We start from the raw sequence: 19,680 nt of genomic DNA, 5'->3' as shown, positions 1-19,680 counted from the left end.
CAAGCTGACCATTGCTTTAGCATCTCATGGTGTGCTCAACAGGAACTCAGGTGGTGGTATGGGCTTCATTGTGTTTCTGCATCGCTTGTTGCGGTTGAGCTTTCTAACCTCAGCTGTGATGCATGGCTGTAAAGAACATCAGCCATCCATTCCCTGGACAACAACATGTATACAGTTCTGCCTATCACACAAATCAGTAATGTGGTATCTGAATTTCAGTGCTGGTGTGATGCCAGGTATGTAGGCCGTACGTCCCAATGACTGGCAAATCATATCAAACAGCATGTCCCTTCAACTATTCGCAATAGGAAAAGTACTGACTGTACCCAACCAGTCCATGCTTGCAAAAGTCAAAGCATAGGGTCCAACGTTAAATGTGATTCTGCAATTGGACAACACTTGCTAAACAATTATGAATGTGCTAGGAATTACACTGAAAATCAATTTAAGATCACCAGTCAGGCTGGAGTGTGACTTACTTACAAGATCTAAAAGCTATATATAATCACACACAGGGCCCTGTCCTTTCCAGGCAGAAGGGGCATGTCCCTACATTGTGCCTTTTTCAACTAAGCAAAAACTTTAATGTGGAACACCATCTCAAGATGATTCACAAAGACATAAGAATACCCTCATACGTCATCCTTGAATAAAAGGCATTAACAGTTGCAGACATGAACTTGAGTATTTATAGAGTGGTCTGCATTGGGGTTGACATGTGGAGTTCTGCTGACTAGCTCAATTCCATCTATAAAACCGTGGACTCTTGGTAAGTCCGCCAGTTTCTATTTTTTCATTGACCTCTCAAGTTGATAAAGCTATTTGGTATGGCTTTATTAGTCACTTGCTCCATACAGACATTAAGTATAAACTTGGCTTATTTGGCAGATGATACCTGCAATAGCCTGGAAGGATTCTGTTGCACTGAAGTTTAATATCTGTTATCCAGGTGGGACATAAGATGTTTTTTCTAAATATGGCTTGCATTGTTTGAAGAAATAAATGAATGAAATTGAAAGAATGAATGAATAGCTCTTGGGAGATTGTGATTTTATGCTAATATTACTGGAGCAGTAATCCAGAGGCCCAGGCTAATGCTCTTGGGACATGGGTTCAAATCCCACCTTGGCAGATGGTGGAATTTGAATCAATTAGTAAACCCACAACAAGGTGGTTGACTCTTAACTGCTCTCTGAAATGGCCTAGCAAGCCTTTCAGTTTAAGGTCAATTAGGGATGGGCAACAAATGCCAGCCTTGCCACTGATGCCCACATCCCATGAAAGAATTAAAAAGACCTGGGACCAGGCACATGCCCAGCAGCACAAAAATGGCCCACCAAGGGCTTAGGCCTAATATATAACCTGTGCCAATGAACACATGCTTTTATTGTGTGTATTTTCTCAATTGCTTTATAAAGGGGGACAAATGTCACACTGTAGAATGTTTTCAGAGAGGGACCCTGGAATCCTCTGCCTGTGTCCCCATCGCACCACTCCCTCAATTGCAGCAACCTCGGTCTCATTTTGTGGTCTCCAGAAGTCATCCAAGATGCGCCCATTGTAGTGCAGACACCTGCCAAGATTATTAAATGAGAAACTTCCCCTTGACCCAAGAGTGAATAGCAATGAAGGTTCCTGTGGGGAAATTCTGGCACTTATGCTGGGATAAAGGGCCCACAAATTTCTGCACATTGAAATGTGTGTGCCTTTGTTCATATCCATCACTATCAAAGAAATTAATTCAAAACTCAATAAACTGTACCATGAGAAGAACTGCATTATATTTAAAATTAGGATACTTCACCATAATTTTAATGCTGGATTTCATATTTGAGTTCAGGTGACAACATTTGGTAAAATATGGTATCATCCTGAATCTTTCAAATATACTGAAATCCTGTAATCATTGAATGGCCAAAAGCTGTTGGGAAGGCAGTTACAGTTTTAGTAATATGATAATAAAATATTAAAAGGAGTTTTAGGAGAAGCAATATAAACAAAGTGGTACCAACTTTAAAGGAATAGCAGTAACAGAGGGAGCTGAGGGTTCTCATACACGAATCTTTGAACATATGCAGAAATCTGAAGGTGGCAGGAAAAGCTGATAAGGTTGCTAAAAAAAGAAAATAGGATCTTTGCATTATAATTATAGGCATGGAGTACAAAAGCAAACAAGTTATAGTAAACCTAGTATATAACCTGTACCAATGAACACATGCTTTTATTATGTGAATTTTCTGAACTGCTTTATAAAGAGGGACAAATGTCACACTGTAGAATGTTTTCAGAGAGGGACCCTGGAATCCTCTGCCTAGAATCCTTTTCCTCAGCTAGAATATTGTGTCCAATGCTGGGCACCACACTTTAAGAAGGATGTCAAGCTCTTAGAAAAGATGCAGACAAGATTACTTGCCACTTAACAGCCCAAGCCTGAATATTGTCATCTTCGTACATATGGACATAGACTGCTTCAGTATCTGAGTCACCGCGAATGGTGCAGAACATTAGCAATCATTAGCGAACATCCCCACTTCTGACCTTATGATGGAGGGAAGGTCATTCAGGAAGCAGCTGAAGATGGTTGGGCCTAGGACACTACTCTGAGGAACTCCTGCAGCTATGTGTCAGGACTGAGATGATTGACCTCTAACAACTACAACCATCTCCCTCCGTGCCAGGTATGACTCCAAACAGCAGGGAGTTTTCCCTCTGATTCCCAATGACTCTAGTTTTGCTAGGACTCCTTGATGCCACACTCGGCCAAAGGCAAAAATAAAAACAAAAAAACTGCGGATGCTGGAAATCCAAAACAAAAACAGAATTACCTGGAAAAACTCAGCAGGTCTGGCAGCATCGGCGGAGAAGAAAAGAGTTGACGTTTCGAGTCCTCATGACCCTTCGACAGAACTATGAAGTTCTGTCGAAGGGTCATGAGGACTCGAAACGTCAACTCTTTTCTTCTCCGCCGATGCTGCCAGACCTGCTGAGTTTTTCCAGGTAATTCTGTTTTTGTCTCGGCCAAAGGCAGTCAGTTACTCACCTCGCCTCCTCTTTTGTCCATGTTTGGACAAAGGCTGTAACGAGGTCAGGAGCTGAGTGGCGCTGGCGGAATCCAAACTAAGCGTCAGTAAGCGTTTTGAAGATAATGGGGCAAAGGAAGTAATATTGAGCGATAGCTTTATTTTACGCTGAGTCATTTATTTGCCTTCCGGACTACAGATCCCAGCATGCATTGCACCAGGTCTTCCGGTGACGTATCAACGGGCCGCCACCGTCATTTCCGGTGATTGTGTACGCACACGCTGGCGAGACGCATGCGCCTTGTGCGACGCTGGGAGTTGGTCGCGGTGTCGGCTCAATGGCAGCTTCAGCCGCATCGTCGAAATGGTATTTCACCCGGGAACAGCTGGAGAGTACGCCATCCCGGCGGTGCGGGATCGACACCGACAAGGAACTGTCGTACCGACAGCAGGCCGCCAATCTAGTCCAGGACATGGGCCAGCGGCTCAATGTGTATCCTTCCCGTCCGGGAGATGAAACAGTTTCTAGGAATGTCCGGGGAGAGGGAGCGGGAGGCCTGCCCGGCTCGGCGTGGCCTGGCCCGGCCTGGCCTGACATGGCGGTGCCGGACCGCGTCGGGCTGCGGGCAGGCGGGGACGGAGGCGGCGGCGGGGAGGGCAGGCCTAAGGGAAGGCGGCCGCCTAGCAGGAGCAAGTCCCTTTGCTGTATATTTGAAGATGTTAGCGATGCGCTGAGAGCGGCTCCGGAGCCCGAGTCCGGTCGCTTGTCTTTTGTAGTCGGCGTTTTGGCGGCGCCGCGTTTGTTGCAGTTTCCCGCTGAGAAAGCGGGACGTTTCCTGGACCTCGGGGACTCGAAATTAGTGGGGGTTGGTGGTGATGGTGGTGGTGGGGGGGAGGAATCGCCTCCCGAATTCTCCCATCTTCAGCTCGCCAATTGGAACAAACGCGTGGAGAGGCCCGCAGGATGGATCTGGAACAGGTGGTGCAACAGGGCACAAAAGACAACATGGCTGCCGGGAGCAGACCGGCAATCATGTTAATGGCGCCACGCTTTAAAGTCACACGACCTGACCGATAAGAAAACAAGATCCCACACGGTTTCGCCCGTGTTTATCTTCGCCGGCTCGTTCATAATGCCAAATGTAAAGCGGTGATCCGTTTTGGATTGTACCGTAAGGATTAGTCATATCTGACGAGGGAGGGGAGGGAAATAATTGTTTTCTGGGGCGTTTAGGTGTGAAATACAAGCTATCAGCTAATGAGTTGCTGATTCAACTGCGTCGTTCGACATAGTTTATGCTTAGCTATTTGAGTTGCTGACTAATCTGCCTAACGATTTGATTTTCTTTTTGTTGTTGTAATGTTCTGTGTAACTTGGAACATGAAGAAACACTGGGGTTGTAAAAAGGCCCGAAGGCCTTAGCATTAGTGACATGCAATATTCGATAATTTTTAAATTAGAATAGCGTTTAGCAGAGTAGAAAAATACACTTCTAATCATTGTGAAAAATCTTACCTCTAGCTCCTGTAACACTAAAGCCCATCTGTCCTTTTTTTTAAAAAAAAGTTGACACCGTCTTTGCCACAGATATAGTATGAGATGATTTAGAACCAAAGAATGATACAGCCTGTGCTAGCTCTTTGGTAGAGCTATCTAATTAATCCTGCTCCTTGCTGTTTCCCCATTGTTAGGAAAGGAATGAACCATGCTGCTGTTCATAATGTAGCCTATGGCAAATGAGATTCCTATATGTTAATCTGAGTAATGTTTCATGATATTGGGTGAAGCAATCTGTGGGTAAGTAGAGAGGTGACTGGCTGGTTCTTTCGTTTTTGTTGAAAGCGACATATCTAAAAACATCGATTTTGAGTCAATTTAAATATATATATATATATATATGTGGTAAGGATTTTAGTGACATAGTTATGAACAGTCAGTATGATCCAAGTCGTCAGGGATTGGAAATCATAATGTAATTTCTGCCGAGTTTTAATGAGGACAAGGCTGTTTTGTGTACAGATGGCCCTTTACTTTCATAATGGGGCTAGAATTTATATACGCAAAATATCTTTTGCTTAAATTGACTTTTGAACCTTTGAGCTGACTTGCCTATTTCGCAAGACTGAACACTTAAAATAATTTCGCATTCCTGCCTTCACTCAGTCCTACAGGAGTAATTGAAGATTGTGAGGGTTTCCTTTATCGTAGTGCATTCTTATTGTTACACAACTGCATGTATTTTATTTAAACTTGGTGTATTCCAATTCCATAATGACGAAGATTATGAAGCAGTATCGTACGGGCCCAGCTCCTTTTTGATTTCTTTCTCTTCCTGTAAAAGATTTCCATCCAATCCAAAAACCTAGATCGTTTCATATGAAGACTTAATTAACACCTGTGTCTTGCTGAACGCTCTACAGATAAGATTGAATTGTCATGTACCATGTAGCAGTTAGTTTCCACTGGAGCTTACTTTAGTGCTGCTGAACTAACCAATTATATATGTTAGAATCTTGGTTGGGGGCGTGATGCCTTAGTTGATCTATTGCATAAACTATCAAAAAAGGTCATTTATAACGGTACTGTGGGTTGGGAACCAAGGCCTCCCAGAGTAAATGTTTTGATTGCAAATATTTCTGAGGCTACCACAACTGTTTCCTTTAGGACTGGAAACAGTGCAATTCAGAATGGTGTCAATTCAAGTTCAAGAGTTAAAGAAAGACTTCTTTCCTGTTGCTTTGTACCTATGATGAAATTGATTTTTTTTTCTGGTCTATAATTATTTTTCAATGAATTACATTTCATTAATACCTTATTTTGGTTAAATTTTAAGCAAAAAATTTTAACATGCTTTCTCTAAGGTATACTTTCCTTGACATACATTTTAGCTCCCAATTGACCATCAACACTGCGATTGTTTATATGCACAGATTTTATATGCAACATTCTTTCACAAGGTTTCATAGAAATGTAAGTTTTAATTTTTTTTGCTGCTGAGCAGAATTTGGTAGCATAATTGATTGTAGGCCTGACATTGGAAAAACAAGTGAAGACTATGGAAATTTGAGATTAATTGCAGTTTTAGTTTTGCAACAAGTATTTTGATTTTATAACAAAAATACCCGGAAAAACTCAGCAGGTCTAACAGCAGCTGCAGAGAGGAATGCAGTTAACATTTTGAGTCCGTATGACTTCACCAGAACTAAGGAAAAATAGAAAAGAGGTGAAATATAAGCTGGTTTAAGGGGGGATGGGACAGGTAGATCTGGATTGAGGGCCAGTGATAGGTGGAGATTGCCAAAAGATGTCGTATACAAAAGGACAAAGAGGTGTTAACGGTGGTGATATTAGCTAAGAAATGTGCTAATGGTGACATTAAGGGTAGAAAGCAGGACGAAAATAATGGAAATAGGTCTGTCTACAAGCATGACCCAGACCCCCCTGTCGCTTGCCATTTCAACACATTGTCCTACTCTCACGCCCACATTAGCTAAAGAATCTGCTGATGGTGGCTATATTAGCTAAAGAATGTCATCATTAGCATATTTATTAACAAATATCAACACTCTTTTGTCTGACATCTTTGGCAATCTCTTCTTTGCCTCCACCTATCACTGGCCCTCTATCCAGCTCTACCAGCCCCCTCAACCAGCTTATATTTCACCTCATTTTTATATTTCCTTAGTTCTGATGGAGTCATACAGACTCTAAACCTTAACTGTATTCCTCTCCGCAGATGCTGTCAGACCTGCTGAGTTTTTCCAGCTGTTTTTGTTTCAGATTTCCAGCATCTGCAATAATTTGCTTTTATTTTATTGAAGTTGTATTAGTTTAATTATTGAGACTAAATTATAATGAAATCCACAAAAGCGTGGGAATTGAAACACCTTTGCCTGTAATTCAATGGTGTTTAAAATTCATGCTCCAAAGGCAAAATGGCTTATTTTCTTTTAAATAACACTAAGTGCTGCATAGCAAAGTATAAGCTAAAAAATTGCACCACGTGAAAACAAACTACCATGTTATGTTATCTAGAATTTGGGAGCATTGCTAGTGGTTTTTGATTTAAGAGCAGTAACATTTTAATTAAAGTGCACAGTAATGTTTAGGTAGTTAATGTAATGAGGCTGAATCAAAATTTTGTATATGTTTTTTGCTAGGTACTCATTTTTATTCAAGCATTTAACATTTGAAAATTCTAAACAGGTAATTTCCCCTGCTGCTTTGTTCTTGGCTGCAAAAGTAGAGGAACAGCCGCGTAAACTTGAACATGTCATAAAGGTGGTACATGCCTGCTTGAACCCTCAAGAACAGCCACTAGATGTTAAGAGTGATGTAAGTTGTAAATAATATGGCAAGATGACATTTAGGATACATAAACCCAATTTGATCTGCAAATTTTATTTTGAGTGTAAAAGTAATTTTGCAAGTTATTCCTGAGTACAAATACAAATTTTCATTGCTATAGGTAAATGAAATCTAACACTAACTTTGCAAAACTATATTTTCGCTACTACTTGTTATACAAAAGGGTTGACACTTGAGGAATAATGTTTATAAAGGGGTGAGATTGTTTGCTTTAGATTCCACTGTACAAATTAGTTTCTAATACATATTCTTTAAACTGCAGGCATATCTTCAACAGGCCCAAGATCTGGTCATACTTGAAAGTATAATACTGCAAACCTTGGGTAAGTAGGAATAGCGGCAAGATTAAAATGACATACTATGTTTTGAAGGGAAAAGCATTTAACTACACAGATGCTAGAGCAATGCAGACCACACTGTTGAAATGCTTTACACAGTACACACACATTCTCAGTCTTTGAATTCTGCATGTTGTTTCCTGTTCTCTGGTGAATTATTGGTCATTGCAAGTTAGGCTTCATTCAGTAATGGTTTCTACACTGAGGTTTTCTTTTTTGTTCTTGGCTTGTGGATAACTCTTAGGGCTGCATGTTTTTTGCCTATCCATCCGGAACAGGAGTAGTCAGTGACATTAAAGATGGAGGGAAACAAGTGCTCGAAATTTCAGGAGGTCTGGCAGCACCTGGAGAGCGAAACAGTTAACTGTTCTGAAGAAGAGTCATGTTTAATGCTGTTTGTATCTCCAGAGATGCTGCCAGGCCTGCTGAGTTTATCCAGCATTTGTAGTGTTTTGCTTCTGTTATAGGGATGGATGGAAATTTATTATTCTATTGGTAGCAGGTTTTTGTGATGTTCATTTAACAGGAAGTGGCATAATGTACTGTTCTACAAAAGAAGTGTCACACCATGCAGTGCTCTAATTTCTGGTAAAGTGCATTTGTGCTTATTGAGCTTTCATTATCAGTAAGGCTATTCAGTTTAATTAGTGATCCTTAAACCAACTAGAGATTATTTGGTGATGGAAATTTGAAAATTTTCAGACATTTTAATTTTCTTGCCACAAGCTGGAAGATACCAGCATGAATTGGAAACTGTCTTTTTTTCTTTAATATTTCTGCCACTTGAAAGTGTCCTCATCTTTACCTCTTTTTCTTAATTTCTTCCTTGCTTTTGTTAGTGTTGTTGGGAAGATGATTCTCGGCTAGGTAGGGGGTGCAAACACAGCCTTATTTGCTTCCAACCCTTCATGTTGTCTTGCCTTCCATGAAGCTTGTTGCAATCTGTAGTAATTTTTCTATTACTGTCACTAGCCCCTAAACCTACCACCCCATTGCTGTATGGGCTTTTAAACAGGTAGTTCAAATCCATGTATGTTGGACGCTGTCTCCCATCCCATTTTTTGCTGAGGGTGGAAGGCAAAAGATGAAAGATACTTGACTGCCATTCTATTACTGTGAAATCCCTATTGCCTGTGCTCACCTTCAGCCTATTCATTCTGGTACCCTTCATTACTGGATTTCCTACAATTTCAGAGTATCTCCTCTCATTGCCCTGAGCCAAATATCACTGCTCCTCAGTTCCAATTTACCCCTGTAATACCCTCACCCATTGCTACTCTTCTGGTCTGAGTCCTACAAAGAATTAAAATTAAAAAAATAAATAAATTTCAGGATATTATCCATAATGTATTTCTGGAAAAAAAACTTATTCAAGAAACATACTGTTGAACAAAGCTTGTCAAGTTGACTAGTCATTGGCGTGTAGCAGCTTATAAATGATCATAACTTACTGCTGCCAGAAGTTGGCTAGGGTTACTTGACAGGAAATATTACATATCCACTTTAGGAAAGTAAGTTATTTTCTATTTCTACTGTTGACTTTAATGAAAATTTTTACTGCTTCAATCCTCCTATTTTCCATTTTCTCATTTTGACTGCTGTCTCTTTCTGGATCCTGTCAGTTTACACCACAGCGCCCATTCACCCACACTATTTGCATGAAATTGATGACTTGTGGTGAATCCTTGTGCTCGTGAAGGTGTTTTGAGATCCTTCAAGAGAATTTTCGGGTTGAACTAAAATTACAGTTTTTCTCTTTATAGGTTGTATTTTCCCTGCTAGTCTGATCCTTCTAATACTTTTGAAAACCTTCAGTGATTTTTGCTTTGTTGCTACTTCCAGTTTTGTAGGCAGTGATTGTATCCATTGTTATTCATGGGGTCTTTGTAAAATGGCTACTGTATTTCTCTGCATAAGCCAGTGTATTTTTTTTAAAAAACAATTCGTTGTACTTGGTGTTTATTCAATGATACGGCGCTGTATCAATGCAGTGTGGTTTCTTTCTCAGTTCACAACAGTATTGACACTTATACAGAGGACAGCAATTTACTTAATGGTTCTGATTTTCTACACTACCATCATTGCTGCTTGTAGTATTTTTTGGATCAGTTTTGAAGCTTGCAAGTACTGCCCTACTTCCAGCAGAATGGTTCTGCTAGTCTAGATTCTGGCTTCAAATATTTATGGATCCTTCTGAGTGACAGATGTCTGCATTGTCTTCACTGCACAACTTTTAGATGTACAAATTTTGTCCTGAACTCTACAAAGGGGCATACCTTTCTTTTATTTTTCTGTACTCTTCTGTCCAATGAATTGACTACTTTTGTGGGTAGCCTGCACTGACATTGATCACCAAGCAGTAATTTCCCAAGTCACCATTATTCACAATGAGTTTCTGGCTATTCTGTTGCATTGCATGGGACATGAGTCAAATCTATTGCCCTTTTCTCATCTGAAGTTAATAAATTTTTATTATTTGTAGCTAGGTAGTGTCCAGGAAACTATCTAATCAAGGGAGCATTAAGGCCAGTTGTTTAGTAGCAAGGCACCGGTCTTAAGCCATTCTATTGAAAGCATGTTGGTTCATCTGGATTTGAAATATGTATCCTGTCACTCGTACAAATGTGAAAGTGCCAATTTCAACTTAAAAATCACCATGTCTGTACTTATGCTGACTGGAAAGCATTCCTCACTTATACAGCTGATTTGCAGGTAACTGCACAATATTATGCAGATGAATATCTGTTTCTATAGGAGCTTCCACAAGGAGTTTATTTTAAAGCAGTCTGCGCTCCCAGCACTGTAACCTAGAATAGTGAAGTATTTTCTGGCAGATCAAGGCCAATCTTTGCAGTTATGGCTGATGACATCCTGACTTATCCAAAAGCACTATAGTAAGGCTCTCATTGGAAGAATAATTGAACACAATATTGGTGTGTTGCTGGTGTTGGGAGAAGCCTGAGGGTGTACAGTGTAGATCCTAGCTCGTGTCTTGTGGATTATGGTTGCGGGCAGCATAACTTTGCCTAAAAAAGAGGCCTCATCATGAACCCCTTGATGTTCATGGCTTCCCTGTCACCAAGGTAATTAGCAAAGGAAACACCAGCAGCCTGAAATGAATGTGAGAAACAACCTGCTCTGGATTATAAGAATTGTTCTTGCCACTTCTGTATATCTCTCTGCATCAACATCTGGCCAGAGTATTAATACGCCTGACTACATCTTAACCACCCTTACAGCAGCAAATATGTTGTGATCTATCAATCTTTATCTCTACACAACTTGAGTTCATATGCATATAACTTGATGAAAGCAAGTTCCAAGACTTTGGACAAATGTCTTTGTTTCAATGATTGTTTTAATGTTAAATCATATTAAGTATTCACCTAGTACCCCTCACCATGGTGTTTCTGCAGTGTGTGGGGGATTACATGCCTGGTGGAGTCTTCATCCTTCAGATGCCCATTCTATGCCTATCATATTTTTTCATAAATGGGATGTGTACATCTCTTGCAAGACTGGTATTTTATTGCCCATCTTTAGTTGCCCTTGAGTAGTTAGTGATGGGCTGCCTTGATGCTGCAGTGGTGAAGATCCACCCACCTAATAGCATTGTGGGACTATCATCCATAAACTCAATCTGGGTATAGTTGGGGGGGAAAGGTCAGTGTTCAGTAGCTTTAAATGAGAATGAACTGGTGCATTGTTGCAAGTCTTAGACAGTGCTTGAGTGGGCCTATATGCAAAATTACCTATCTGCAAAATCATGCTCCTTTCATGTATATAGTATGTTCTCACCTAGTGCCCAATTTGGTCTGCTTTTTTCTAATTAGTTTTATTTTAATATCCTTTAACTGTAAATGTTTGAATTTAATCACTGTCTACTTTTCAGTTGAGGGCTGGTGATTTTTATTCCATACCTCTTTTAAAAGTGTATATATTCCTATTGTGATATTGTCTTTGTAAATGAATTGGGACTAATTTAACTGATTTAATTTTGCAGGTTTTGAGATTACTATTGAGCACCCTCATACTGATGTGGTGAAATGTACCCAGTTAGTGAGAGGTGAGTCTTTTGTGTTTTAATAATAAATATGCATTGGACACAATTAAAGTTCTGTATAATTATTCAATGAAGCACAGTGAATAATTACAACCACTAAATTTGGTGAATGATGTCCAAAGATATTCAAGTTTGTCTTTGGTTTTTCCTTCAGCTAATTCTTGTTTATTTTTGTTACAGCAAGCAAGGATTTGGCACAGACATCCTATTTCATGGCTACCAACAGGTTGTTATCCTGACCCTCTTTGTTGCACAGTTTCAGGCACACTATTGCTTCCCTTACTGCAGGGCCCCCTAACAAGTGTCTCAAGCCCTTGTTGCAACAGAGAAATGTCCTTTCATCTGCAGTGATGGTATCTCTCTGTTTGCAGTGCGGTGTACTGTACAAGGGTGTTTTGGGCACTAAGGGGTTAAATGCACAATGAGAAGTGTAGTGGTGCTCTCTGGTTACATTAACTCGATTCTGAGTGCATAACTCTAAAAATTGGTAGCCTGAATAGCAACTAAAGATTACAAAGAGATAAACTTAACCTAGAATTCACAAGCATTATGGTAAGTATGAAAGCATTTAACATTTTTACACTTCTCGTTGAATTGCAAAATTTAATTTTTTCAACGTTAATTTGACTTTTGCTAACAACATTTTGATGATTTCAGATTAAAACATTACAGCACATTTTAAGAACTGCAAGTTGTTGGGTTGTACTTCCAGTTTCAATGGAAATTTTTCAGTGGCCTCCTAAAACTAACTGGAGGCACCAAATGTGGGTAATAGAAATGTTGATGTTGGAATTCTGTAGCCAAAATTTATTCAAATATCATTTTAATTAGTTTATAAAGTATAGCACTCGAAACATTTTGTTCAATTTGGTAATTAATTTATGCTAAATTGAGATTATTGTTGATATCAAGCACACCCATATCACCAGATAGCTGCTCATTGATAGTAACAACTTGTATAACATGCTGAAGTTGCATAAAATATGGTTTGGAATGGAAAGAATTTAAAAACTAGAACAGATCCTGCTGTTGTAGGGTCTGGATTTTATGCAAACCCACATTCAAAGAAAAGTATAAACAACCAATGCACATTGATTTAATTATAATTACATATCTGTTGAATTAATGCCTGAACTTCCAAAAATATTTGACCATAACGATTTTCCTTACTAGATAGCTATTCCAAACTTCAGTGGGGATGTAGGTTGAATGCAAGGAATTGGCACTTTTTTGCCAGGACAAACTTGCTAAAGATCCCTTTATACTTCTTGAACATTGCTACTAAGAATAATATAATTTACCACCACTGTTAAATGTTGAGTTCATGACCAGATTTTTTTTTGCCTTGCAAATATTTTGAAAAGGATTTCTTAAAGCTTGAACTACCTAGTAAGGAACATGGTGGATAGTAGCTTGACAAAAATTTTCATTAAGCCAATGTACAATGGTATATATACTACCTCCATTGGGTGTGTATTTGCAACATGTTCATCCGTATGCTATCTGGAGTAAACCCATTTTCAGCTTTGTGCTGGAAGTCTGACCCACCTTCTGCAGATATTGATGTCTATCTTTTCACTCAACAACTAAATAAGCTTCCTGTTTTTGTCTCTTTTTTGTATTTTTTTTTTCATGATCCATCGATCATCAATATTCTCCACTGCAGTTTGCACCTGACAACATTTTGCTTGCAGTACAAACCTACTGTGATAGCATGCGTGTGTATTCATCTGGCTTGCAAGTGGTCCAACTGGGAAATACCTGTATCCACAGATGGCAAACATTGGTGGGAATATGTGGATCCATCTGTAACTCTGGAATTACTTGATGGTTAGTTGTAAATTTGTAGATAAAACTAGATTTGTAGTCTTTATGTTGTAAAACAAGGCTATGTAGTGAAACAGTAGTATTTTGCACTAGAAAAAGTGCAGTGAAGTAATTTTATGCTGTTATGGAAAGTGTGCTGAGCTATCACAGCCCTTGATAATGCACACTATATTTCTCCCTTTCTCACCCTAATCATTCTTAACAGTGATGAGGAAAATCTGTAACATGCGTTACCAGAGTGGCTTAGGAAGAAGATCCAAAATGGCACACTCCTGGTGGAGCACAGAAAATCTCACCTTAGAAGTTTTGTTTTATTTTAGAGAATGTAGAGTATATTGTACAGAAAATTTACATTTCTCTAAATTAAACATTTTATTTATTTTCTAGCACTTCCACACGAGTGAAGTTCATAAAGCAACCTTGTGGAATATTTCCCAGAATTGCACAAATCATGTGATAGTCTGAGAATAGTATATTCCCTTCTTATATGTCTCCTTATGATATTTCATAAGGATTTGATGATTAATGGCAAACTTGTAAAATGGGACAAGTTGAATCTCCTTTCAAAATTAGTCTTCAAAAATTAACATTGGATTCTGTTACTGGTATAATACTAAGTCCCCATTTAAAAGAAGCATTGGCATGTCTAATTTCCTGTTGTGTAGTCCTTATAGCTGGAAACTTAATTGTGAACATCAGTCAGAAAACTTTTCCAAAAATAATTGTACCTAACGTAACTTACCGCAATCACATTCTTAGTTTTTTTTTTAAAGTATTTTATGTCTAAAGGTATATAAATTGTTGTCAGAACCATCTTTTTATGGCTTAACTTTTACTTTGAATTTTATTTACAGAGTTAACACATGAATTTCTGCAAATACTAGAGAAAACTCCAAGCAGATTGAAGAGGATACGAAACTGGCGGGTAAAGCTTTTAGTTTGTAATGTTGACTTAATTTGTATCATTTTGTTTACTGTTGTAAATATTAGCTTCATTTTGGTTTCCTTCCTTCATAGGCTAATCAGGCTGCAAAGAAACCAAAAATAGATGGCCAGATAGCTGATAATGTTCTTCCTGGTTCATCTGGGCCCCATGAATCTACGTGTTCTGTTGGTGGTGATCCTGCTTCAAGTGCAAATTTTCCTAAATCCAATTCCACAACTGCCCTACCTGCATCATTGAACTCTAGTAATATTTCAATTCCAGCGCATGTCCCTGAAATGATGGCTACTACATCATTCAGTTCTACCTCCCAACAAGAGTGGCCTCAGCATCCACACCAGAACATGGAACAAGCTCATTCTCACAAACAAGATTTATCAGTACCTGTCAACAAAAATGACATGATCTGCATTCAGCAGTCAACTTCTGGACAGTTAGCTCAAAGCCATCATCGATCTGAAAAAGGTTCAGGGCATTCATCAAGTAAACATGAGCATCTTAAATCTGGTAATGGCAAACATCATGGATTCCCCCTTCCATCTGTACCAGCTCCTCAAAAATTAGCTTTGGACAGATATAGAGAGAAATTTGCTGCAGAGCTTGCAGTACAGAAACGCAAACTAGAAACACTGGAGTCTGATGTGAAAGAACAATATGCCTCTGCTGCTCAAGCCCTGGTAGAACAACAGAAGAAACGTGTACCAGCACAGCAGCAAATTCAGCATAATAGTAATGCTGTGACTTCACCAATTAAAATGAAAATCCCGATTTCATCAGAAAAATCAGAGAGACATACAGCAGATAAAAAGGAAAAGGGTTTGCTTAAATTAAGGATACCCATACCACCCACAGAAAAGGCTTCTAAGGATGAGCTAAAAATGAAAATTAAAGTTCCCTCCTCTGAAAGACATAGCTCCTCAGATGAGGGCAGTGGTAAGAGCAAGCACACAAGTCCACATGCAGGGAAGGAACATAAGGAGAAACGCAAGGACCATTCTTCTCACCATCATCACCATAGTAGCAGCCACAAGTATTCGCATAGCAGCAGCAGTAGTGGGAGTAGTAGACACGGTATTGATGGATCGAAAGGAGGAACTTTGCGGAGTCCCGTAGGTCTGAGCGGTGATGGCACTTCCACTGGCTCCAGCTCTTCACGCAAGAGGGCGCACGCCAGTGATACCTCTCACAACCACCATCCCAAAATGAGCAAAACCTCCAAGACAGCAGGTACTTCATCTAGCTCTTCTTCCTCTTCCTCTTCTTCTTCCTCCTCTGTGAAGCAGTATATATACCCTTACAACTTAATTCTTAACCTTCCCTCCTCCCCTCCTCCCACTGTCACATACCAGGTGGGCTATGGACAACTCAGCACCCTCATGAAACTGGATAGGAAACCTACAGAGGCCAACGGTCACAACGCCAATCCAGAATACAATGCAAACAGCCAGCACATGGACTACAAAGATACTTACGATATGCTGGAGTCACTCTTAAGTGCCCAAGGAGTGAACATGTAGCCGTATTTCGCAGCCTGTGTTTGAAGTTGGAATTCTACTCCCTCTTAATCCAGCTGTGACAAAGGTCATTGCTGCCACTGCTTCCATCAGATCTGAACGCTGCTTCCCCATTCTCCACTTTGAAAAGGAGATTAGCGTAAGCATAATCAGAGGTGAATGTTGAAAGGGTTGTGCTCTACATAATACATATAGTATTATTGCATACTGTAACTTCTAGCATGAAATGTGCATATTTAATTTTGCCGATATTTCAGCAATTGAAAATTAAAGATGGCAGACTGCTGCTTGTGAAGGTTTAATGCCTAATGTGTTGTGCACACTGATGATGTGGCAGTTTATGTTGGTTTTGCAATCTGTCAAAGCCCATGTTCATATTGCCACATGTTCCAAAAGAGTGCAATTTTTTTCAAATTTCATTTTTGTCCTTTTATTGTATGGTGATTTTGCATGTTTCTAGGACAAAAGGGATGTAAAATGGACATTAGAGACAACTGTATTAGTTTACCAGAAAGTGGAGAAAAATGTACATACATTTTTGTATGTTTAGATGTACTATGAATACTCAGGTTTGGAGCTGCTTGTAAGTATAAAAAGTTTAAAAAAAGAGAGAGAGGTTTACATATGACTGACTTTGCTATAAAGTGCATTTAACAATTTTCATGGCTTGTTGAAGTAATTTACCCAGGCACCGTGCTGTTTCTTGATTACATTGGGTTATTAATGTAACATTTAAAAAAAATTGTCGAGACTCATGTAGGAGAGAAGTTAAGTCACAAGTATAATAGCTGTATTTTTTTAGGTTAGCTCTTTAAGTATTACTTTAAATACATCTTAATCTACAGGGATCAAAGTGTCAATCAGAATCTTAACTTTCCAGCTTCTGTATGCTTGGATTATAAAGTAAAAGGAACAAGTTACTGTTAATGATGTAATTTTTTTCCCCCAGGCATATATATAGGTTTGCAGTCAACTACACAAGTAAGGACATCTTAAAAAGGTATTATCTGACCTTTATGGCTGATAGAAGCACCAAAATAGTACTGTTGAAAATTATACCATACATCTTAATTATTGTAGTTACAGAAAACACTAACTATTTTGTGTGTGGGGACAGTGCAAGAATAACCTGCAAGGCAGCCTAGTCTTAAGAACTGCACAGTGTAATTTTGGTCTTAAGTATTTGAGACTAAAGCATTCTTTGAGCCATAATAGTAATGTGAAAAATTGCTGTCACTGGTCAGATATTACCTTCTTAACATTGAAAATTTCTTAGTTGAATTCATCAATAAATGTGATAGCTATTCAAGTTGTTTCTTGGAGTCTTTTTTTTGCTGTCGCGATTAATGCTGCATCATTCAAATAATAAAACTGTATAAGCTTTGAAAAGTATATTGAGCCTAGTGTAGCAGTTAATGAAACATTAGCTTGAAATGAAGACTGCTGTTTAGCTACAAATTTTCTAATATATAACTGAAACATTTTGCTCTTATCACCATACTGCATTGAATTATTTCTAAACCAACAATTCAGGGAGGTATCTGCTCATACTGCACTTTAGATACTTGCTAATAGAAGCATAGACTATTTGGCTGAAACATTCCTTGTGTTTTAGAGTTTCCAACTTTTATCTCATTCTATTTTTTGATATTGAAAGCTAATATCCCCCTTTCAATTTCAACTACTTTGCTGTATATTTCTCCTAATGGAATATTAGCCGTTAACTGAGTATTCCATTAGTACCTGATACCAAGGATCTTACTGCAATTTTCCAAATATACTCGCTACAATTTTCATGAAATCAAATTTTTTGAATGGCAAGCCCTCGAGCCCATGCAAAATTTACAATACTTGGGTCAATTGAATGAGCCAACAGTATTTATTGATCAATTGAACGTAGTATGTGACATGCAGACAAGTTTCTCAGGGCAGCAATAAATCATCTGACAGGTCCTCCATAGTTTGCTCACAGGCTTCCCTTGGAAGTATGTTTAAAATTGGAACAGTTTCCTTCCAGGAGCAAACGCATTAACGTGCAAAGTGTCACACCTACCAAATCAGTCAGCTTAGCTGAGATTGCTTACTAAGTGTACTTTCATTAATAACAATTGCCTATCAAGAACCACCTTGTATAAGACTAATAATTTGAGTTTAAAATTTTAACCGTTAACATGGCAGAGAAAGGAGTTACACAACAGCCTTCAAATTTAAGGTGAAAGAAGTTGCTGAAAATCATGGTAACACAGCAGCAGCTATACATGCATTATTACTCACATCCAGAAAATATATTCTTAACTAGCTGCAAGAAAACTCCTTTAGATTTGTTAACTATAATATGCACCCTAAGGAAAAATATGTATTCAGAAAGTTAGTCGTTATAACTTTTATGACTTCACAAACCATGTTACAACAAGAATTTGTTACTTTTAATTTAATTTTATTTTCCTTTCTCAAATGGGCATGTGTGAATGCTTTAGCCTGTATTGATGTATTATATTTTCAGATAGTTATGTATGGACTTCAAAAACCTGGACAAACGTGCACAAAAGCTGTTAACTGTCTTCAAACTAGAATAATATCTGAACATTACTTTTTAAATTGTTTAATATTAAATTTTACTGGCTTTGCCCTATTTATAGTCAAATAAACTTACACTTGCATTCAGGTGTTCACTTAAGATAGATTTTGCTTCTTCCTGGTTTTGCCTGCAACTGATGCTTCCCAGTATTCAAACTTCTTGCCAATTTAAGATCTTTGATTGAAAGCAAATATCTTTCAACAAGAAGATGAACATTAGTGTGAAAAATACCTCTGAATATTATAGATTTGCCATCTAATCACGAATACGCATACATACCTACAACATCCCATGGGATATTTAATACATTAATCTCTCACCTGTACAAATATCTGTTCAAAGTTGTAACAAAAAGATCTTTGTCACCTGGTGCCAATTTATTTGTAATTCACTTGGATAAAATCTTAGGTTTATAGCAGTCTACTTTCAGTTATTTGCTGCTTTAAGTTCCACTTTAATTTTGTAGACTTTTTTTGTGGTACCTAATTTAGATTATATAATCTCCAAAGTTGGTTCCTCAGTAGTGGTGCAGGCAGTCGATATAGCAGAGTCCTGCTTCTAAATTTGCTGTTTTGTTGCATTTGATTCATGTTAGGTGTTTCATTGTTTAAGCCAACAATAAATGCAAACGAATGGGTTCACACTGACAATATAGGTTTCTGATGGTGGGGAAGGGTTTGTTTAAAAGCATCTTCCAATGATGACCTATTATGACACCAGAGGATTAGTGGTTACTTAGGCTGTTAATAATAGTAAGATTTGTATCTGTGAAGTTGCAAGTTTATTTCCTTCTCTTCTAGTGGTCTAAAGCACTTCCTACAGTCACTACATGGGAACCAGAAAATACATGGTTCAACATGTTAGTACTTTGCAACTCTTGTTTCTTTGCTGGATGCACAAAATACAGGTAACTGCCAGTGCTAGAATGCCAGTAATGGTCAGGCCATTTGTGTGTTTTTACACATTAGCCATCCGTAGGACATTCCATCTTATACAGCTAAGTGGACTGCCATGCAGCAACACAATTA

The 19,680-nt window shown here is 38.6% G+C and overlaps 1 protein-coding gene and 1 long non-coding RNA gene across 4 annotated transcripts; one reads left to right on the top strand and one right to left on the bottom strand.

The window, feature by feature from the left end:
* Window positions 1-1,243: 1,243 nt before the first annotated feature.
* Window positions 1,244-3,161, bottom strand: LOC121284862. Its single transcript, XR_005944563.1, has 3 exons — window positions 3,041-3,161; window positions 2,013-2,113; window positions 1,244-1,573 (listed from the first exon to the last, which is right to left on the bottom strand). It is a non-coding gene; the product is annotated as an uncharacterized LOC121284862 (long non-coding RNA).
* Window positions 3,162-3,306: 145 nt separating this feature from the next.
* LOC121284859 (cyclin-T2-like) lies at window positions 3,307-17,383 on the top strand. Of its 3 annotated transcripts, XM_041200693.1 has the most exons (10): window positions 3,311-3,513; window positions 5,910-5,991; window positions 7,228-7,356; window positions 7,652-7,712; window positions 11,731-11,793; window positions 11,971-12,016; window positions 13,457-13,620; window positions 14,472-14,542; window positions 14,635-15,787; window positions 15,910-17,383. In XM_041200693.1, the coding sequence occupies exons 1-10, from the start codon at window positions 3,359-3,361 to the stop codon at window positions 15,948-15,950; spliced, it is 1,965 nt and encodes a 654-aa protein (XP_041056627.1). In that variant the 5' UTR covers window positions 3,311-3,358; the 3' UTR covers window positions 15,951-17,383. The 3 variants fall into 3 exon arrangements, 2 of the variants coding, with proteins under 2 accessions (XP_041056626.1, XP_041056627.1); XR_005944562.1 differs by lacking the exon at window positions 15,910-17,383 and having other exon boundaries at window positions 3,307-3,513; window positions 11,971-12,342; window positions 14,635-14,780; XM_041200692.1 differs by having other exon boundaries at window positions 3,308-3,513; window positions 14,635-17,383.
* Window positions 17,384-19,680: the final 2,297 nt, after the last annotated feature.

This window comes from Carcharodon carcharias, chromosome 12 (genome assembly GCF_017639515.1).
Source record: "Carcharodon carcharias isolate sCarCar2 chromosome 12, sCarCar2.pri, whole genome shotgun sequence".
Taxonomy (NCBI): Eukaryota; Metazoa; Chordata; class Chondrichthyes; order Lamniformes; family Lamnidae; genus Carcharodon; species Carcharodon carcharias.
Note: the sequence above shows the minus strand (reverse complement) of the source record. Positions and strands in the feature narration are given on the sequence as shown.